The 23,370-nt window shown below is 38.2% G+C and overlaps 1 protein-coding gene and 1 long non-coding RNA gene across 4 annotated transcripts in view; one reads left to right on the top strand and one right to left on the bottom strand.

Annotated features, from left to right (window-relative positions):
• AGGF1 (angiogenic factor with G-patch and FHA domains 1) overlaps positions 1 to 23,370 on the top strand; it is a 42,237-nt gene that overhangs the window by 4,388 nt on the left and 14,479 nt on the right. Inside the window, exons 4-6 of the mRNA XM_034774471.1 lie at positions 3,082 to 3,228; positions 5,455 to 5,640; positions 20,209 to 20,566. Of these exons, the coding sequence (XP_034630362.1) occupies positions 3,082 to 3,228; positions 5,455 to 5,640; positions 20,209 to 20,566 (691 nt within the window). The remainder of the gene's footprint in view (positions 1 to 3,081; positions 3,229 to 5,454; positions 5,641 to 20,208; positions 20,567 to 23,370) is intronic.
• Positions 7,205 to 23,370, bottom strand: part of LOC117879351 — a 43,432-nt gene continuing 27,266 nt past the window's right edge. For all 3 annotated transcript variants that reach the window (XR_004646242.1, XR_004646244.1, XR_004646243.1), the window contains 2 exons: positions 13,055 to 13,137; positions 7,205 to 12,179 (listed from right to left, as the gene is read on the bottom strand). This is a non-coding gene — a long non-coding RNA (uncharacterized LOC117879351). The remainder of the gene's footprint in view (positions 12,180 to 13,054; positions 13,138 to 23,370) is intronic.

Here is a 23,370-nt window from a genome sequence, read left to right as displayed (position 1 = left end):
AAGGAAATTGAGATTGCAGCCAGAGGTACTGCATTGGAGGTGAGTGTGGGAAGAAGCTCCAGATGTGTGGTGAAAGAGAAAGTGTAGCAACCTGAAAGGGAAAAAAGGGATGCTTTTAGATGAGTTGAAGATAAATGGAATTAATGGATCAAAACAATGGTAAGGCTCTGACAATGAGTAGGAACTGCAAAGGAGAAGGCTTTTGTACCATTAGTTGTGAAATTGTGGGAAAAGCCTGGGAGAGAGGGTCAATACCAGAAGACTGGGGGGGGGGGGGGGGGGGGAGTAGCAGAGGAGAGAGAAACATATAAGGTCTGAGGTATCTTATCTAAAGCCATGTCTACACTTACAAGCATGCAGCGACACAACTGTACCAATACAGCTGTGCCACTGTAAGATCGTTTGTGTAGCCGCATTATGCCAACGGGAGAGAGCTCTGCTGTCGACATAATAAAACCAGCTCAATGAGCAGCGGTAGCTATGTCGGTGGGAAACATAGCTTATGCTGGCAAAACTTGTGTAACTCAGTGTGTGGTCTAGTATCAGAGGGGTAGCCGTGTTAGTCTGAATCTGTAAAAAGCAACAGAGGGTCCTGTGGCACCTTTGAGACTAACAGAAGTATTGGGAGCATAAGCTTTCGTGGGTAAGAACCTCACTTCTTCAGATGCAAGTAATGGAAATCTCTAGAGGCAGGTATATATCAGTGTGGAGATAACGAGGTTAGTTCAATCAGGGAGGGTGAGTTGCTCTGCTAGCAGTTGAGGTGTGAACACCAAGGGAGGAGAAACTGTTTCTGTAGTTGGATAGCCATTCACAGTCTTTGTTTAATCCTGATCTGATGGTGTCAAATTTGCAAATGAACTGGAGCTCAGCAGTTTCTCTTTGGAGTCTGGTCCTGAAGTTTTTTTGCTGTAAGATGGCAACCTTTACATCTGCTATTGTGTGGCCAGGGAGGTTGAAGTGTTCTCCTACAGGTTTTTGTATATTGCCATTCCTGATATCTGACTTGTGTCCATTTATCCTCTTGCGTAGTGACTGTCCAGTTTGGCCAATGTACATAGCAGAGGGGCATTGCTGGCATATGATGGCATATATAACATTAGTGGACGTGCAGGTGAATGAGCCGGTGATGTTGTAGCTGATCTGGTTAGGTCCAGTGCTGGTGTTGCTGGTGTAGATATGTGGGCAGAGTTGGCATCGAGGTTTGTTGCATGGGTTGGTTCCTGAGTTAGAGTTGTTATGGTGCGGTGCGTGGTTGCTGGTGAGGATATGCTTAAGGTTGGCAGGTTGTCTGTGGGCGAGGACTGGCCTGCCTCCCAAGGTCTGTGAAAGTGAGGGATCATTGTCCAGGATGGGTTGTAGATCACTGATGATGCGTTGGAGAGGTTTAAGCTGAGGACTGTAGGTGATGGCCAGTGGAGTTCTGTTGGTTTCTCTTCTGGGCCTGTCTTGTAGCAGGAGGCTTCTGGGTACACGTCTGGCTCTGTTGATTTGTTTCTTTATTTCCTTGTGTGGGTATCGTAGTTTTGAGAATGCTTGGTGAAGATCTTGTAGGTGTTGGTCTCTGTCTGAGGGGTTGGAGCAGATGCGATTGTACCTCAGTGCTTGGCTGTAGACGATGGATCGTGTGGTGTGACCGGGGTGGAAGCTGGAGGCATGAAGGTAGGCGTAGCGGTCGGTGGGTTTTCGGTATAGGGTGGTGTTAATGTGGCCATCGCTTATTTGTACGGTGGTGTCCAGGAAGTGGACCTCCCGTGTAGAGTTTAAAGTTTTGCCGACATAAGTGCTAGTGTAGACATGGCCAAAGAATTGATGCTGTGCTTCTCACTATAGTATCTGGAGTAGGCTGCAACTAGTATACACAGTTTAAAACCAAAGCAGTTAGTTTTTAAATGGATCCTGAAATGAATGGGGAGCAGGGGGGAGTTTGAGAACAGGTGTGTGATGTGGCTATACTTCTTTTGTATGCTTGAGAAGGCAGACAGTAGCATCATGTGCATGCTGGAAACTGGAGAGCTAGAATTTGGAAAGGTTCTAGAGAAAGGAGCTTCATCAGTCAATGGGAGAGGGGATGAAAACATGAATAGGGGATCTCAGCAGAGGTGGACTCAAGCCAGTGACATTGATATTTGTTATAGAGTTTATGGTCACTTTCTATTAAGGGTACATTTATAAATAGTTAATAAATGATCTATGAATGTTTTAATAAGTGATAGATACTAGTACAACAGAAGGTATTCTAGATGGTTATATGCAACCCAATAACATGGATATCAATCTCCAACACATACTACTCGTGTCTATAACATACTTAATAAATTAGTAATAGATGTTATAACCTTTTATAAACTAATAAATGTACCCTTCATATAGTGTATGGCTGGATTTATAAATTACTCAGATAGCATGGTGATGAGCACATAAATGCATAGGTAGGCCTATATGGGCATAGTTGCAGTGCTCATAAGTATTATGTCGATTACAGTATTGGATTGAAAGTACTTACGCTTAAATCTTTTATCAACAGAATAGATATAACATGGGCATTGGCAGTGCCAGCTCTCCCACTTCCCTATGCTGTCAGTTTGCCTTACCCCCCTATGTAGGTGGACAATATATAGGGATAAGAAAGGAGTTCACTCTATGCCTGTCAGTCCTCCACCTCTCAAAGTATCTCCGTTGTGGTGCTGGTTTTGCAATCTAGTACTTAAACACTGAACTGAGAACCAAAATTTATTTTATAAAGGTCACTGTGGAGCCAACAGATGGTAATTTTTCTTCACTATTGTCAGTGACCTAAGTCACTTTTGTATTGATTAATGAAAAATGAAAGGCTTTGGGTGAAGTCCTGGCCCCATTGACGTTAGTGGAAGTATTGCCATTGATGTCAGTGCAGACAGCATTTCAGCCTCTTTTCTCCACTAACAATCCCCTGAGCCATCCATATCCCTAAGGCACTAGATTTTGATCAGCATTTTAAAGAAATATCCATTTTAATAAAATGAAGTGTGTTACAATGGAAGAATAAAAGTTGACCTTTCCTGTAGCAGGCAACTTACTTTTTTTATTATCTGATCTTAGGAACCAGAAGATACTTCGTTAGCAGAAGGTACATTAGCAGAAAGCTTGAGAGCTGCTGCAGAAGCTGCTGTATCACAGACTGGGTTTATTTATGATGAGAATACTGGATTGTATTATGACCATAGCACTGGATTCTACTATAATTCGGTAGGTTTCTTTTTCAAAATCATTGATGTTTTGCATATATGGATCTGTACCATTTGCCTGATATAACAAAAGTTGGAGTAATAAAGATTAATGGAATCAACAGAGAACTAAGACCCAAGCTGATTTTATAATTTAAAGTAAATATTGATAGAGTGTGCTATCCCCATGTCAACTTGATAATTATTTATAAAGTTGCCAGTGATTTCAGGTAGAAATAAGCACTAGTTTCAGAAATGTACTTTCTATAAAGATTGTTTTCATGCAAATATCCTGAGAAATAATTTGAAAACAAAAGGAAAACTTCATATCCAAGCACGTTTTTTCTAAACAGAGTGACAAAACTGGAGTAACACTATTGTTTTCAGTGGTTTAACTCTAGACTGAAACCAGTGCAACAGAGGTCAGACACTGCTGAATGTTTGTTTTTCATGGGACATCAAGCTGTTTAATTGGTTCAGTCTGAGGGAAAAAAATCACAAAAATGTGTCCCTTGATGTGAACAATATAAATCATGTTTACGGTGTTTTAAGGAATTCTTAATAGCGTTTTCCATAATTTTTGCATTATTAAGTTGATGGTGTTCCGGTTTCTGTGAACCAATTGAAATTCACTGTAGTTCAAAGATCAGTGCAAACACTTACTCTCAAATTGTCAGGTTCCTCACACATTCAATTGCAGTGTTTTGTGCAGTCATCCAATTCACATATGCTGTTTAAAAGTGCAGTTGCTGAATGATAAATGTCAGTGTGAATAGCAAATATAGGCCTTTATCTAGTTCCTTGCAGACCCTGTGTACTGTTAACATTTTTGTACTATTAACAAAGATGTCTCTTATTAAGGAGAAAATTATTTTTGCAGCAAATCATTTTACAATAGCAAAGCTTCTGTTGGAGTCTTTATTTTACAAATTAGACTTAGAAACTTGAGTTTAAAAATAAGTCAAATTTTGAACAAAACAGATTGTAGTAGCCTGCCCTGAGTGATTGAGATTTCTCTGCTACCAAAAGCATATTCAGAGAAAGTGTTGGAAACCATTCCATTTAGCTGGATGCTCTTATGCTTAATAGAAAATAATTTTGGGAGTAAATAAAAAAGAATATTAAGACTGTCTACACTACAAATTACTTAAGTATAACTTGCATCACTCAGGGGTGTGAATAATCCACACCCCTGAGCGACATAAATTATACTGACCTAAGTGTGGAGGCAGGAGTTATTAAGCCGACAGAGAGCTTAGAGCGTCTTCACCAGAAACGCTGGAGCGGCGCAGCTGTGCCACTGTAAATAATGTAGTGTAGACATAGCACAAGACCTCAGGCAAAGTGGATCAAAATACTTGGAGTTATGCAGCTTCAGCAATATAGATGAGTCTTCATTTACAAATGTGGATGTCTTTTTCTTTTGTAAGGCGTCTATTTTGCTATGAATGCAAGAGCATAAATGTTAATCTTAATGGAAGTTCTATACTGAAGGAAGACTAGACTCTTGAATTTGCAACACTGCATGGGCAAACTCAGTCATATGCTTTGAAAATGTATGTAATGCTCATGAAAAGTGCTATACTGACAGCACTAGAAAGTGAAGGACAGCTACAGAACAGACATTGGTTTTACAAGCTTTCCAACACACTCACCATTTTGGCTCAACCCTGCACCATCGCCTGTTTTACTCTCTTTTTTTAGGGATGCTTATTCCTAATGTTTTATTTTCAGTATTGTTAATGTGTTGTTGATGCTCCAGTCCTGCAAACATTTGAAGCTAGTTGGGCTACTCACAGAAGTAACGTTAAGCCTGTGTATAAATGTTTGCAGGATTGGGATCATAGGATCCAGCCTCATTTTGCATCACAGTTACTTGGAGGGATAGCTCAGTGGTTTGAGCATTGGCCTGCTAAACCCAGGGTTGTGAGTTCAGTCCTTTGGTGGGCCACTTTAGGGATCTGGGGCAAAATCAGTACTTGGTCCTGCTAGTGAAGGCAGGGGGCTGGAGGACTCGATGACCTTTCAAGGTCCCTTCCAGTTCTATGAGATAGGTATAGGTATATCTCCAAATTAGTGTTTGTATTTTCTTGTCTAATGACTGTTGCTATGGTAATATGTAATAGTATTTAGCACATTGTTACATTTACGTGAACTTCACGCACAGTTCTTTATTAATTTGCTGTTTCGCTAGGCAGTACATAAATCAGATTAAAGGATGCATTGTGTTTTATTTTTCCTTTTAAAGGAAAATCAACTTTATTATGATCCAACCACTGGAATTTATTACTATTGTGATGTTGAAAGTGGCCGATATCAGTTTCATTCACGAGTGGATCTGCAGTCTTACCAGACTTCAACCACTCAGACTAAGGATAAAAAAGGGAAAAAGAAAAGAAAAGATCCAGAGTGGATTACTGCAAATGAATATAAGGTAATTTATTTCAGATTTGCAAATATTTATCAAATGCAAAAATTATTTTTCTGTGATGCAACTTGTGATTAACAAATGTGTGTGCATTTTGTGAACCGAAGGAATGATATGTATCCAAAATGTGACCAATGCATCTCTAAAAGTTAAGAATTAATACTAGAAAGTGTTAAAATAATTTTCTGATTGAAGGGGCTAAAGGGGGGGCCTTAAGTCAGCATGTCTTTGTTTTTCTCAGTTTGAACTGTAATTGCAGCACAAAGTATATACAACACTTTAAACTCACACAAGTCATAACTCTGCAGTAGATAAGTACAACAAGGTAAATTGAGGAAGGGAGTAGCAGATTTAGTTTGAATATAATTGCTTTTATATCAGAACACTAATGTTACCTTAATGTGTTTGTTTTTAAATTCCTTTTTTGTGTATAAAAATATAGGAAAACTTTAAGAAAAATCAATGTGAATATCTTTATCCCACAAGCCCATTCCATTGACATCTTCTTGAATCTATAGTCATTTGGATCCAATATGATATTCATAGAATTATTTTAATTAATATTCTTTCCCACCCTTCTATTCAGATACCATTTGTTCAGGCCATCTTTTTGTCATCTACTGTGTCAACTGAACTATTGTGATACACACCTTAATATGTAAATGGACACTGAAATCAATGTGTATTTTAAGAAAAGTTTAGCGCCTCTTTTACTACATTTTGTCTCCCAAATGCTAAAACAGTTTACTGTGTACTACATTATAAGTAGACATTTCGATCTTGTACTTAGACATACTATCATCTTCAAGTGGTACAAGTTGTGGTACAAGTTCTGTTGCCATTGAGGCTTATAGCAGAATTAAAGAAACATCTTCCTAATGTATATCAATATTTGCTATATCAAATGATTGTTGCAGAGGAACACCATTTGAATTGTAAATCAAGTTTTTTTTTCTACTACTAATTTAATTATACATGTCAGTCAGTGAGAGAGGTTTGGGCTTGTTTGGTATTGGAACTTGGATCAGTGCGAGGTTCAGTGTTTGAAAGGCAGAGTTGTGGGCCATCTACTTGGAGCTGTTTCTATACTTTGTCTTCCTTCAATGCTTTAAGTCTGGAAAACCCAACTTTGCCTGGGTATGATGAAGCAAAAGGTAGAAAGAGTAGAGAGCTCTGGGAATTTCTATGTAATTGAAAGCCAGAAGTTTGAGAGAGAGAAAAAGTTCCAAAATTGTCCTCCTGTCTGCTGTGGCATTTCAGCTCAATTTGCTATACTTCTACCTCCCCTGAAAGATGGCTTTAACCTACAGAAATGAGCAGATCATGAGTCCAGGCAAATGAGCTGCAGTCGTCTTGGAAGTAGTAGTAACTGAATAGTGCTTTCAGTCCCATCACATGTTCAACAACGGCAACTTGTAGCTCATCATAATTAGGCTTGAAAGGATTAGATTTTTATCAGTAAATGTCAGTTTTACCATATATACACACATGCCAATGAAAAATATTTCCATCATTAATAATTGAAATTTACAGATAGGCAAAGTAAGAAAATTGCTGCTTGAAAACTTATTAGAGTTTGGTTTAAGGCTATTTACTTTGTATATTTTGACATGATGCTGACAACTCATGTTTTAATGGTTATAAAGCTTGAATATCAACATCTGTCATTAAATACTGTTTGGACTCCCCATAATTTTCCACAAGTGTGAACATTTAAATAGCTAAAAGTAAAAGCTTAAAATAAACAGATATTAGCCATTGAATTATAAAAAAAAATAAAAATAAGTTCTGCCAAGCATAATTGCCACCTCACAATCCTAGAGGAAATCTGAAAATGTGGGAAATGTTGTAGTTTCCACTTGCAAATCAAGAGGCCCACATGTCCTGATTCTGAATAGAATTTGTTAATTTGTCTGATAGGAGGATTTATTCTTCATTTGCATAGATGCATTTAGTGAATTCAGATGGTTGAAAACTTTAACCAAGTAAGCAAACAGTGCCAGCCAAAGGTAGTCACGAAGGTGGGTAACTAGATCAGACTTTGCATCAGTTAAGATGATTTTAACCTCTTCACATAACTCAAAAAGGCGAAGTACTCTTTCTCTTGATAACTACCTTTGGTTTGGAGTAGTAAGTGGTGATTATTGTCATGCTGTCTGGAGTGGCTCACAACCATGAGTGCCAACCTTGGGGCAGACTCAAAAAGCAGGGCAGAAACCCGAAACTGGTTATATGCTCTATAATTAGATTTCACCAACCCAATAACAAGATGAACTCAATTTGCTCAATATAACAGTCTTACTATGGAGTCACAGACAGTTCCTTGGGCATTCCAGTCTATCTGGCCACCCATGCAAGCTGGGCTCTGTGATAGGTGGTCACTTTACACCAAAAAGTGCAACAATATTCAGGTTACTCCCAGTCCCAAAGGACCAGTCACTTATCCCAGGTCATTTGTACTCAGATCTCAAACCAAATACCACACCTGTAGCCAATCCTGTAATAAATTAACTAAAGATTTATAAACTAAGGAAAGAAATTTAGTTATTTACAAGGTTAAAACAGGAAACACATGCACACACAAATTAGTTACAGTCTTAGATTTAAAAAGGTAATATAAACTCCTATAGTAAGCATATCTATATGTCCTTTAGGGCTGACCCATGCTAAACTCTGTGGGGATCTTTTGTTTATGTTTAGGAGTCTTTTCACCTCAAAGTCCAGACACCACAAAAATCCAGTTTCTCCTTGTCAGAGATTTTTATCCGCTTCACTCCACAATCCAAGCTGATGGGATAAGTTCATGTGTAGGTCTCCCCTTCATGGAGGGAGTAAGGAATGCAATCAACAAGTCTTTGTCCTTTGATGCTACACAGTGCCTCATTTGCCTTCAGTGGACCGTCTTGTGTCCAGGACAAGCACTTTACCTTAATTAATGCTGCTTTTCCTGTTTGGTGAGTTACACAATTAGAGGTTTACAATGCAAATACTCAGTATAACTTTATATCATGGGATACAGATATTATAAGTAGGATTAATACATTAAACATCCTACAAACATTCCGTAAAGTCTAAACACGAATTACATTCATATAACACTAATAGCTATTTTAACTATACTAATCCACAGGTAAGCCAGACTGATTTCCACCTATGCATTTGTCAGTGTACACTGGGGCACTGTGCCTTTGGCATGAGTTGGCATCTAGTCTGCCAACATCACAATGATTAGATCCTATTTCCTGACAGAACTGAAAATAAATGTGCATTAAGTGGCCGTGCTTTTATAAAATTGATTATCCTACACGGCTTACTGCATAACTGACTTCAAGGCTAAGGCATTTTCTTAGCAGCCGAAGCTTCTCTGTTTGTAATGCAGTGTGTCCATTTGGCACTGGTGGCTACTTACTGAATGAATGTGAGTGATAAAACTACTAAGCTTTTCCCATCATGGATCAAGCACTGCAAATCCCAAGTCATCAAATAATATTATCTAGCACAGTGGCTCTCAACCTTTCCAGACTACTGTACTCCTTTCAAGAGTCTGAATTGTCTTGCAGACACCCAAGTTACACCTCATTTAAAAATTACTTGCTTACAAAATCAGACATAAAAATACAAAAGTGTCACAGCACATTTTTACTGAAAAATTGCCTTCTCATTTTTACCATATGATTATAAAATAAATCAATTGGAATATAAATATTGTATTTACATTTGCGTATAGTATAGAGAGCAATACATACAAATGATGGTATGAAATGTTAGATTGAACTGACTTGGCTAGTGCTTTTTATGTAGCCTGTTGTAAAACTAGGCAAATACCAAGATGAGTTGATGTACCCCCTGGAAGACCTCTGCGTACCCCCAGGGGTACATGTACCCCTGGTTGAAAACCACTGATCTAGCATTTCAGATTTGTTGCTCGGTGTATGTTGAAAGGGGTTGACAAAAAAATTCTTCAGAAGTGACTCAGTGCACAAAACTGACATAGACAAGCAGTTGTACAGCTCTAGCAATATCTGTTGTCTTGAGTCAATACAATGCAATCCAACTTATCTGAATATATTTCAGCACTTGATGGTTCACACCACTGAGTTCTGAAATTCTGCAACTCACTGTGTTGTTTGAAAGTGGAATGGCACCATCCTGCAGAGCTGAGCTTTCCCCAGACATAATGGAACAAATCTTTGCAACTGGCAAAATCAGTGTGTCTGTCTGTGGTGTGAGGCTTCGTATGACACAGCATAAGATGGTTTAAGATGCTTTGCAGGCAGTGTAGCATGCTTGCTTCTTATAGTGCTTTTTGGCTGCTTTAATGCTTTGAGTCTTCCTTTGAAAAAGTCAGGTGGCTACCCTCTAGTCCATGATGTCTCATCTCAATTTGCAAGGCTTCAAGCTGCCATTAGCCAGTACATCACCACAGACAATGCTTTGTGGATGAGGTTCATTTGCAGTGCCAATAAATGTAAATCCCATTTCCAAGTAACTTTCTTCATATTTCCAAACTTTTTGTTTATTCGAAGATGAAGCACTAGTACAATCACCATCTCTTTTCATGCCACAAAAACTGATCCATTTTATGTACTGTACAAGGCAGCTATTTCTAATGATTAAGCACTAGAAGAACTGCAAAACTGGATGTTCCAAATGCCTGAAGGAGAGGAAGGGTATAAGCCTCAGGTCTCTGGCCCCCAACTACTTACAATACCAGGTGGCAACCCCAGAAAATAGGTTCCATTGTCTGTTTGCAGTTACTTCCCTGAGCTAAATCCAAAGATAGAGTACTTAACACCATCCACAAGACACTCAGGCCTAAAGTTATAAAAATGGCCTCCAGTTCTGTGGGTGCTGTTATTTACACCTGTAGTAGCATGCACTTAGTAATGATCTGATTGCACCTGTAGGTTACTTAGCCAGGCATCTTAAGGGCACAGACTTCAGGTTCCTGGGTCTACTCCTCCAGTTACCTACATCATGTGGTGGCAACACCAGGGTTCAGCACAGTGCCTCCCCTTTCTCAACCTTAGGTCTGGCAATGCACTGGGCCTCTGGGCTTGGAGAGCTGCAGAGGTGCCCACATTGGTAATCCCTGGAATTGTGGGGGGAAGGGTGGACGTAGCTTCTTGTACAATAACGGGCTCTTAATAGTAACTCCAGCCACTCCCTGCTCCACTTCAGCCTCTGGGAAGTAGCAGCATTAAGGCTATAGGCTGTGGAGGGAAATACCTATCATGGCTAGTGCTCTGGACAGGGATTCTGGGAGGAGGGGGGTTGAGGAAAGGGCTCCGGACCTACCCCCATGGAAGCCATACACCCTTAACCTGTAGGCTCAGTGCTTTGAGCTCTCCTGAGGGGTTGGAACCTTTAATGGCATTACAACCACATGCACTAGATTGCATTGCCATTCACTCAAGTTTGGCCTGGCTGCCCTTCCGTACTCCACCTGGTAGCAGTGATCCAAAGGCATGTCATGCTCAGTAGTTACATAGAAACATTTCAGTTGTTTGGGAGAATTGTTATTAAAATAGAAACATTTTGTATCAGAAAGCAGGGGAAAGCTACCTTGGGGGGGGGGGGGGGGGGGAAGTGGAGTGGCAGAATTTTATTCAGTTAATGATGGATCGGATAATTTTTCATGGCAAACTTAGAGTTAATTCGTTTGGAACAGGCGCTTAAAATGGTGTTGCTTTGTTATAAGGGTCAGATCCGTATTGCCTAAAATATAGTGTAAAAAATAATGGCCCTAAAGTGTTTTACTTTGTCAGTAAGTACATCTACAATTAAATTCTGCATCATTATCTAGAATGTACCATACATTTCTACCAGAAACAGCTGTTTATTATTTACATTCTCTCCTTTCTTTGTGAGAAAAATTTTTTGTCACAAATAACTTGGAGGGTACTCTAGCTGAAGCAACTAAGGTATTTGCCTTGCTCTTCCTCAGACTCCCTCCAGTTTTCTGTTTGAGAGACAAGGTGGAGAAGGATAAGACTACATTTTTTAGGCATCCTGCGGTTTTGAGACCTGTCCAAAGTATGCACAAATTTACTGAATACAGTTGTGCTCCATCTTTATTAGAAGACCATCTCCATTAAGGAGCCCATTTTTGTCAGATCCCTTTGGTAGCTTCTTAATACAGGTTTCACAATATGATTAATCTCTAGTTTTCTTTCAGTGTAGGTGAAGATGCCTCTAGTTGACCCCCTTCACAGTGGAAGTAGTTCCATACCTAGAACAGTTGCCATGAGTAGAGTAGATTCCCACTCTGGAATATCAGAGGCAGCAGGCCATCCCAGTCTGAAAGCATGCATTGGGCAGTTAGCACCGTTGAAGAGCACAGTGAACTCTTAGGCTTGTGGGGGGGAAGCTAGCGAAGGGGGCATTTAAAAGTAGTTGCATTTTGTACAAAATGTCCAAATCAGTAGGAATGTGAAAGCATAACTCTACTGATGCCACTTCTCCCCCAGTATATTACAGATGCAGAGCTTAATTCCGCTAATGACAATCTGCAAGATTGAAAAGTCAGAACGGTGAACGCTTGTCTGTTGGCAAAAAAAAGAGTAGACCACTTAAAGTTAGTTCTGAGTGATAAGATGTTTCACATATCTAACAATATTTACAAGAATGAAGCACCATACAAGTTGTTAAGGGAACCCTCTACTTTAGCTAGCAAAAGCATATCAACACATCTTGGTGCTTTTCCACATTGCCCTTGTCTTCTTCCACTTCTGCTATGTAATCATATTCCATATGGCCTCTTGGATTGAATTAATTTGATTTTTAGTAAGATATTTTATATATGAAATCTTGTTAGCAAATTAAATCTTGTATGGAGATTGGATGATATAGTCAAAAGGCAAGAGGGTAAACATCCACAATTTATGATGTGGTCTATGCTAGATGCTTTTTAACTATGTACCTTGATCAAGCAGGCAAATCAGTTTACAACTTGATTGGGCAACAAGATATGCATTAACATGAAAAAAATCCAAAGTAAATAAGATAGGCAGTGCACTATTTTCTTAAATGTAATTGTTGTATCTTTGAGCACAATAATTAAAAAGAAATGGTGTTTCCAAAGTTAACAGCAATTACTTTTTGCTGTCTTGTAAATACAAGCAAATGGCAAAACATAAATAGAAAATGAAGTGTAAAAATAGTCTGTTATAGTCACAATTTATATTGAAAATAGTCACTGAAAGGCTTTTTGAGCATTTTTATATAACTAGATAAATTTTTATTATTGTGGTGTTCTTAAGCATCTTATCTAGTTGAGTTGCAATACTTCCATTTTCAGTGATCATCTTATTATATAAAGAAATATATTGAGTAATAAGAAAATTACCAGCTTATGTAGAAATTATGACAACACTTGTTATATAAATACTAAGGAAGATTTTCCTGTTGTAAAACTTACCTTATTAACTACAGCTGCTGCTGTCCGAAGTCATTAGTTCATGTTGATAAGGTAATGTTTCTTGGCAACATTGTATGTCTAGTCTGTTTTTGAGGCACAAGATAGTCAATTTATAGTAATTATTTTAGCATTTTAAAGATGTCTTTTTAATCTGAAAATGAACCAGGTTTGTTTGTAATGAGTAATGTTTTATGGTTCCAGTGTTGTATCTTATGCAGATAGCTTTGCTACTAAATCTTGCTTGAACCATTATCTTTGCCGGATACCTTACTTTAAATACTGTTTGAAAAAGTCATATCTCTTGTCCTGCACTCCAACTTTATGTATCAGTATACACAAATTTAGATCTACTCCCCATTCCTGTCACTCTAGAGATCAGAGAATATATATTGCATAGTCAAGGGATGCTGATTCATGTCTCTTCGTCTTATAAAGCATTCTTCTAAGAGAAAAGCAATTTAAATTTTCCCAGCTTTATACTGTAATCAGTCCTATCGCTTGATATCAGGAATCCTAAACAGTCCATTATAATTTCATTATGACAAAATATAAAGCATCCCCCAGGGTAGGTAATAGAAACTTAGAGGCTGCCTACAAATATTCATTGGACTAGTAATGTTGTTTTGAAAATGAAATTATTATTTCTGGTTATTTCACAGTGAGTTACCAATTACTTTAAAGTGCAGATTTATTCTGAAAAGTGACTGAAAAAAGCAACTTCTTACTCAGTAGACCAGGTCCATGTTTGCATTCATAGTCCTAGTTAGCCAGTAACCTAAAGAGATACGTTTTTATTACATTTTCTTTAAATTTCTCTCTTCCAGAGCCTATGTAGTTGAGAGAATGAGCTGGATTTTATTTTGGTTTGCACATCATTAACAGAATTGGTAACTTAAATTCTGAATGCAGAATCTTTATTTCTGGTGATACATACGTCAGATGGAACCTAGCTTGACTTGCAGACTCCAGGTTGAGTTTGCAGAGTTAGCAGATTTTAAAAAAATAAAGGAAGAGAAGGAATTTTTAATTGTACTGTTTAAAACTCCTGTACAAACAAATTAGATCTCAAAGGTTAATTGACAAACAATAAACGTGGAGCCCCATCCATCCTTTATAACAGTAACTTTTCAGAGTAGAAGTGCACTTTAGTTACTAGCTTATTAAATATAAACAAAATTGTTGATATAAATATTTTTGTATAAGTATTAAAAGAGAGAGTTCCAAATACAGAAAGTAAGGAAATTCAGAGTTGAGACAGTATAGGTTGAGTTATTCTAGGTATACGGTGACATACAGTACTAATACAGTAGGTTTTTTCCACAAAAGTAATCAATGAATTTTTACCAGTTTATTCCACTTAAACCATTTTTCTTCAGAGTTCAGTAGTTAATCTAAGAAAGGCAGTACATTGAGGAGTTTCTCTCATTTATTCTTCTCAACCACATTTCTTTTAATATTTGTTTTTGCAGCCACAGTGATGATACATTTATTGACTATAGTCTCAAAAAATCTAAACAGATATCCGTTTATTTTCAGCAACTCAGGACATTTTCCTAACACCATAGTAATGAGCAATATATTCCCAACATTTGAAATGATCCTTAAAGAGACATATAAGTGTAGGCACACAAAAGGTTAACTGTCATTTTAAAAAAAAAAAAATCCCACACTTTTTTTACATATTTTGGAGAAATAGAATTACATAATAGAAAGCCATAGAAGGCATCTACTAAAATATTGCACTTTTATTGCAAAAATATTAAAATATTTTTTTCCATCTTTAATATCATCTATAAAACAACGCTGTTAATTTTTGTATAAATAATGGAAATAAATGTATGCTAGTTCCTTTTAGATATACTTTTATAGGGATATTCATTCTTTTAGATCTCCACAGTCACTTATTAGACATTTTTTCTTTGCAGGCATGAAACTGAGAATTTTGCCCAAGAAATTTGTTTTTAATAGATAATCCTAATGTCTGTCTCTGATAGGACACAGAATCAGATAAACTTATGTTTTCCTTGATCAATAAGGGCTTGGTGCAATACATATTGAAGTCAATTGAAGTTTTTCTGTTAACTTCAGTGGGCATTGGATCAGGTTTCTATTTCTTCTGGCTGTGAGGGGCTGAAAAAGAATAATATTGGGGGAGGATCCTCTTGATACATGGAAAAAACGTTTAAAAGTAAGTGAATTTGGGAGAATAAAAAACAGAACCTTTAAAAACCAAACAAGGATTGAATAAATGATAAACATAGGCCTCTGATACTGTAACTAGAGCCGTGGGTTCCACACAGGTGCAAAGATGATGTCTCTGTGTGGCTCTATTTGCCAGATTGGGGCCTGAGAGACTACACAAAATTACTAATTTGAGGCCTGTTGGCTGCATCCAGTTTCTTAGGTAATTTGCTCATAAAAAACACATTAGTAGCTTTTATTTGATTGTCTGTGTCCAACATTTTTATCTTGATGCCATGCTGACTGTACAGTTCACTTCTCTAACAGAATTCAATAGGCTATCTCAAAACTAGACGCATCTTAGCGATCTCTCCAGGAGACAGCGTTTAATAGCAAGTATTTCCCATAGAACTCTTGAAACATGGTATTTTTTACAGTGTGCAGTTTACTATTTGCTGCTATTCATCCTGTCTTTAGGTACATCAGTTGACAGAAACCATGGCTAATCTGAAGATTTCTTCTTTTGAATTGGCAGCTTCTGGTGAAGGTAGAGTTGAGACACCAAACACGTTAGTCTGTGGATGTTTACCTTTAACCTTGATAGATTAAAAAAATTCTTAGTAGCTGGGTAGTTGCTGTTTAAATGTTTTTTTACCTGGAGGAAATAGGATTAAATTTATTGCACCTATTTGCCATAAATCAAATCCAGTTTTTAAATTATTTTCTAATTGAACTGAAATGTACAAATCCAGACATCTGCAGAAAACTTTGACAAGCCTTCTGTCTAAATTATAGTTGCCAAAAGAAATATTAAGCATCCTGTTACATCAATATATGGTGTCTTGACTAACCAAGAATCACCTTTGATGTTCTTACAGTAACAATCACATTTGTGCTGCTTGCTCTGTAAAGGTGCCTGCCAAAAGGACTGGGGTGGGGGTTTTGCCGCGCCCCCCCCCCTTTTTTTAACTTATGAATATTGAAGAGGGTCTGACTTTTTTTTTTTCCCCCCTTTACATTGGAAACTCGGGTTCTGGGTTGCTGAAAGACTGGAATAACTGGAGAGTTAGTGGAATGGTGGCATTAAACAAGTGGAAGCTTAGCTATATGATTCTCCATGCCCTGTCACCGGGCTGGGAATGAGCGTCTTATAAATCCTCCAGTAGAAAAATCAGAAGTCTGTCATTTATATTTCTCTGAATCTTAATGAATTGACATTTTGTCTCAGCTTTTTCAAAAAAAAGTACTGGTTCCTTCCTCTTAGCAGTGGTTATATTGAATGAAGTCTGATTATTAATCTAGTAGATGTGTTGATGCACATTTACAGAGATGTTCTGTTCTGCATTAATACTACAACTGATATATTATGAAAAGTCTTCTTCTGCACTGTTACTCTTTTGTACGTCGCTGCTTTTGCATTTTTTTCAGATGCCATATTTCCGTTAAGATGCCCTTGTGCTTTAAGAATGAATTGAAGAGTGTCTACAGGTTTAACATTACAGAGCACCAGGGCATGACTGAAGGAACAAAATGTGTTCCTTTTAAGAATGGAAAGGTGGAAGCTGCCACCCGTAAATAAATAAATAAAGCCCAGATCTTTACAGAAATGTTGGATTAACCAACAAAACCATAAATATCTCATGCATCCTTGATTCCTAACTTTATTTGTTGCTGTACCCAAAGCATGCCAGGAGCTTTATGAACAAGTATAAAGTCATGGGCCTTCCCCAAAGAACTCAGTCTGAGTGTCTGATCCTGCAAAGGGATTTACAAGCATGGATCCTTATGCCCACAGAGTTCCATTGTCTTCAATGCTTTGCTTCAGTAGTAGTCTACACATGCATAAGGAGCCAAGCTTGTAGCTCACTTTGCAGGATCAGGACTAAGTCTGTGGTTGTGAGGGCTTAGCATCATGCAGGATCAGGTCTCAAATAAGAACTTTCCAAGAGGGGTATTCAGTATATATCATGAATAACATTGCGTTTGTTTTTGTACATTTGAAACAACCAGTCAATAAATTCCTGACCCTGCTGCCATGAACTTCAGTAAGAGCAGAATTGGGCCAATAAATGGTAAATTAAAAATGTAACACTAAATTCTTTTTTGTTGGTTTAAAGGTGATCTGCAAATATCTACACTTAAATAAACAGGCTTTCTATTAAGTACTGAATGCCCCCACTTAAACAGCTGGATTGGGATGTTTCAGTACATTTCTGAAGCTGACTTTGCTTTTTTCTTTTACATGGCGTAATGTGCTGAAAGCCATCTATATTGATTTGGGGCAGTGAGTTCGCATGTAATACTACATTTTCCTCAGGAGGAGGGGGAGATTGCTTTTAGAAAATAATTTGTTTATGTATATTCACTTGCTTTTTTAAATTGAGTAGTCTGTTACTGCTGAAATCAGAATGTTGTATAAGTTTTTTATGTTTATATGGGCATTGATGCTTTAAAAAAAATATTGTTTAGGATGTATGTGTCATGCTTTTTCTGAACGTTTGAACTGCATACAAGAATTTAAAATGTGTATTGCAGTTTTCATCCAAGAGTATCTAATCTTACTGGCCAGGTTTTGAGCCAGGCAACTATCTATTTTCTAATATACAACATCTGAAGGGATGTTAAAACTTCACATATTTGCATAAATACTAAAGTTATGATCTAATTGACCAAAGAAGCTTCTAACATAATTCTCTTTCAGGCACTTGTGACCTGTGTAACCTCTTCACCAACCAGGTTGCCACATTGCTAATTACAATTTTAAATAAATGACAATGGCTCTGACCCTAATGACCCTCTCATCCAGTGCCTCCCTGGCTATTGGAGCCAGCCATGGCCACTTGAAGCCCAAGCATCCCCAGGGATGGCTGCATGGAAGAGATACAATCTGAGCTGTATAATCTTTTGTGCCTTGTTTATGTGGGGCTGGAGCAGGAATGATTTGCATCCATTCTTACCTTCTCCACCCAAGGAGGCAGAGACGGTGTTGCTGAGGCAATCAAGTGACTCCCTCTTTGGGCTGGTCTACACTATACAGGTTAACATAAGGCAGCTTATGTCGACCTAATTATGTCAGTGCCTACACTACAGCCTTCCTCCAACCGATGTAAGTGCCCTACTACACCGACATAGTAACTCCACTTCCACAAGTGGTGTAAGGCTTATGTTGGTGTAGTTAGGGTGACACAATGTCTGTGTAGGCACTGTGCTCCTTACATTGGCTGTCTTGTCAATTTCACAGCAAGAGTCAAGAAATTGACAAGAAAGCAGGCAGCTAGAGCCCAGCTGTCCTCTGCTCCCCTGGAGAAATGGGCGGCTTCGGACCCCGCTCTCTTCCAGGAGATGGGCAGCCTTGTCAATTTCACAGCTTGGTGAGCCCTGGGTGGTGCAGAGGCGAGAAGGCCCGGGTGGCTTCACCTGGGGAGCGCGGGGTGGGTGTGTGAGAGAACGCTCACTACCGACCCAGGGAGGGTAGCGTGGACATGCATTGCGGTGGCTGTAGGTCGACTTAGGTTTGTAATGTAGACGTACCCTTTGACGCAGAAGAGGGAAGATTTGTGCTCTGAGACACATATCCCCTCCCTTCCTATGCAGTTCTAAGTGATGAAGTGTGGTGGTCCTTTGGTTGGAACAGTCTACGGTTCTTCTAGAATTGCTATTTAATGTGCATTGAGCGGAAAAGCTCTTTGAAAATGTTTTCAAGTTCCAAAACAGCTAAATGTGTATGTAGACTTAAATGTTCTTTGCTGCCTAGTGGGTTAAGGCCAAGGCTGGGAGGCAGGAATTCTTGTGTTCTAATGACAGTTCTGCCATTGACCAGCCTTGTGGCCTTGAGCAAGTTCCTTTACCTTTCTATTCCTGTTTCCACATTTATAAAATGAAAATACTTAACTTCTTTCACAGAGTTTACATTAAGATTAATTCATGTTTATATAAAATAATCTTTTAAAAAAATACTTGAAAGGCACTTTTCCATTGTTTACCTGCTCTGTTTCAAGAGTATTGGATTTATTGCAAAACATCTATTCTGAGTTCAGGGTTCCAAATAAGTAAATAATTCGGGATCTTAAATGTTTTTCATTTACTTGACAAAGCTTTTCTGTTCACTTAAAAGTGTCAGGGTTGGTAGATTCAGAATTATGACTAAACCTTTTCCAGAGTATTTAAGAAAAACTGATGTAATTCTTTGTGTTGATTTAATATTTTGTCTTGAGAAATTTTTGATGGTCTTGTGAAGGAAAATCAAATGAATGCCATAAGCCAAACACTGATGGACAAACATGCAATAAAGCCGCGTGTGTATGTGTAATAGAGAAAAGTCTTTCAATAAGGAAATAGATTTTCAGTATGAATCTTCTGTGGCATTATAATGGGAACTTGAAATATTAAACTACCTCTGCAGTGCCTTGTAATGAAAGGCTTTGTTAAAGATGCAAGTTTGAAAGAAGAAAGAAAGGAAGGTCGATCAGCGAACATAGCAGGGAGTTCCAGACATAGGGAGCAGTGTGAAAAAAGAGAAGACAGAAATAGAGGAAGAGATGAAGAACAATTGAGGAAGCTTGGAAGGAGCATAGGAATTGAGTGAGGGGGAAAGAGAAATTAGGAGAGATGAAAGCAGAGCAGACGTATTTGGGAAGGATTTACACAGGTTTTTGAGAGTGAGAACAAGGATCCTGAAGCTTGTTGTGAAGAAAGAGACTGTCAGTGAAGGGATTAGAAGAAGAGAGTGATAGTTACAATATCAGGAATTGAAGATAGCCATAACCTCTTGGAGACACTTGAAATGGGTGAAAGGTGTCATCCGGAACCCCTCTCTTGCATGCACACACAAGTTTCTTGATTTAATAATCTCTTGACACTAGTTATAACATCTAGTGAAGGATTTAAATCTGTGTTATTTATAGATTAAAAGAATTCAGTCCCTAAAGACAATGTTTAATTCCTCAAGTTTGGTTTCTATAAATCCTCTCCAGGATTTGGACAAAGAAGAGCAGAAATCACCCAGAAGTCTGAATTGCCTTTCCACCACTAATGAGCAAATAAGTTCTACTGAAGAGGAGGAGTCTCCAAATGCAAGAAAGAAGGCTAAAGTGGACATTGATGTAAGAAACAGACTAACAGCCAAAGAATCAATTATTACAGATGGTATAAATTCACACCTTAACAGAAAAATACAAGATACTGCTGCATTTATGGATGACAGTAAAATAATAGAGACAGAGAGTGAGCCAGAAGAAGGTGAAATTACTGACTCTGAATGTGAGGAGTATAGTACTGAAGATGAAGTAACAAGTGAAGAGAGTGTAAATTCAGAAGACTCTGAAAATGAAGGTGAATTATTATGGCTTTTATATACAGTATTTTCTGTATTTTTTTCAGAAGTCAGTAAATAAATAAGAGCAAACTATAAGAAAATGAGTGACTCATAAAAATAAAACTGAAAAGGGATGACTTGAGGTAGTTTAATTTTAAAAACTGCAGTCGTCAGTGAAATATAAAAGCTTATGCCAATATTTATTGTGTTCTTTCCACTCTTTCTTTCCACTATTGTTAGGACTAAAAACAAATATGAATTTTGTTCTTGTAAAAGCTGTCATATGAGTATATCTTTGTTATTTTGTGATGTTAACATGATACTCTTTCTCTGCTTACATAGACTGAATATCGTTTGTATAGAGAAAATTGTAACAGGAGCTTTTAGACAGGGACGCAATGCCGTAATACATACACACTAGAGTGTAACCTATATATACTAAAATTAAGATCACAGTCCTATGCTTATAGTAATTTATGGGATCAATTCTCCAATTAGTGCATAGAATTTCAGTTATTGATAAACGTTCTCCAGATAAATACCATAGAATCCACTGAGGGTGAAGCTCATCTATGCTGCAGAGGACGAGCACAATCCCTCCAGATCACTTTAAGTCCTACTTTAGACATGTTCGAGTGGCTGTGGATGGAGTAGGTGTACAGGGAGGCCTCTATGCCCTTTTAAAGGGCATATGTCTACACCAGTGGTTCCCAAACTGGGGTTCGCGAAATGTTACAGGGGGTTCTTGAAGAAAAAAAAATTCCCTAATGGTGGACAGAGCTGTCCCTAGGGACTCCGGGCAGCACAGGGCCAGCAGCCTGTGGACTTCCAAGCGCTAAGCAGATAAAGTAAGCATGTCAATCAGACTGAGGAGATTTAAACTTCAAGACTCCTTATAAGAAATAGAAAGAGAGGTGGATATTTTTTGCTGTTTTTAAAACGAAATAGGCAGCTAGTATTGTTTTTAAAATTATTATGAAGAACAAGTTTAAGCTTTGTTGTAATGTGCGTTGTTTGCCTGGACTGCTCAAGACCTGAATGCTTGTATAAGAGGAACTCTTTGAGTTGGCTTCTTAAATACCTTCATGCTGTTTCACATCTGATACTCCTTGATGAAACATAGGAGCCTTGTTTTATAACAGGCTTATTCAAAGTGATACAAGCTACGAAAGTGAGATCTTGGAAAAGTGTTGCCATTTTCATAATGTAAAAAAAATACTGTAATGATAAATAATAAAAAACAATTTTATATTTCCAAGATCACTGCTTTTATAATTTATACGCAGGTAAAGGAGAAAATCCCTGGAAATATTCATTTTTAGGAGGGTGTTCATGAGACGACATTTTAGTGAAAGGGGTTCACAGGTTGTTAAAGTTTGGGAACCACTGGTCTACACTATGAGCTAGATGAGTGATTCCCAGCTTGCATACTCATACATGCATTAGCTCTCATCAGAGCTAGTAAGCTAAAAATAGTACAAATGTAATTGCAGAGGCATGGGCAGCAGCAGCAGTATGGGTTAACCACCCCAAGTACATACCCAAAGAGTTCAGGTGGATTTGTGCCCAGGGCTGCTAGCCCTGACTGCTCCTGCCCATGCTACTGTGGCTGCACTACTGTTTTTAGTGTGCTAGTTCAGATGAGAGAGAGAGTGTGTGTGTGTGTGTGACCTGAGAATCACATCCCGAGCTCATAGTAGTTATTGCCAAAATGTCTTCATTGTTGGCTCTGGATAGGATAGAGGTTGGCAGAAGGACTGTACTGTGGAAGAGGTCACAAGATCTACCTTTATGTAGATCCTCTGACCCATAAACGTTACCGAAAAGTGCATGGAGGGGCTGCAGTTGTTTTTCCAACCCACAGATTTGAGTAGTAGCTGCAAGGGCCCTGTGCTGCAACCCCATGACCTGGTTACAGTTATGAAATTTTATCTGTAACATCCCCTTTCTTCACTCACATAGAGCCAGGTTTTTCAGGCTTTATGTAGATAAAGTGAACTCCACCCTAACTGGTTTAGAACTCTAGTAGTAGTATTTAATCATGAATCCCATGTAACTGGTATGATATATTACAGTTGCATTTAAGATCATTGACTTCAGAGGTAAGTTTTGGGTTTCAGTAAACGTCCGAATTACATGCATGGTAATCTCTGACCATCAGGAGCTTTTGGTATAAATAAAGGCATCCTTAGAACATACTAGTCTGAAAAGTGGTTGCAAAAATAGCATCTTGGTAATTCGGTGGTTCTTACCTTGTAACACCTTGATTAATTTTTCTCCTTTTACTCATTAGAAAAATGCTTTTCTAACATCAACTCTGCAAACTCAATTTAGGATCTGAAAGTCAAGCTGTGTTCTTTCTGGCTTGTGCATCAACACCAGAGTAATAAAGAAACTGCAGGCTGATTTGTCTTTGCATCTGTGCAACCCAGTACACCTTTACCCTGATATCACGCTGTCCTCGGGAGCCAAAAAAAAGTACTGCGTTATAGGTGAAACCGCATTATATCGAACTTGCTTTGATCCGCCGGAGTGTGCAGGCTCCCCCCCGAGCCCGGGGCACTGATTTACCGTGTTATATCCTAATTCATTTTATATTGGGTCGCGTTATATCGGGGTAGAGGTGTATTTTCAAATTGTGCCCTTAATTACACCTGCTCAACTTCATTAAAGGCAATGCTGTTGCACATGTATATCTGAAGACACTTAATTTACCCAAGCAATTGGAATTCAGTGAACAATTCTCTTCATGCACAAGAAGGAACAGAATACTACTCATTCTCTCAACTGCGATAGCTCTATAGTGCTAAAAAGTACTCAA

The sequence above is a fragment of the Trachemys scripta genome, chromosome 6 (assembly GCF_013100865.1).
Source record: "Trachemys scripta elegans isolate TJP31775 chromosome 6, CAS_Tse_1.0, whole genome shotgun sequence".
Classification (NCBI taxonomy): Eukaryota; Metazoa; Chordata; order Testudines; family Emydidae; genus Trachemys; species Trachemys scripta.
This window is presented reverse-complemented; position numbering and strand designations above follow the sequence as displayed.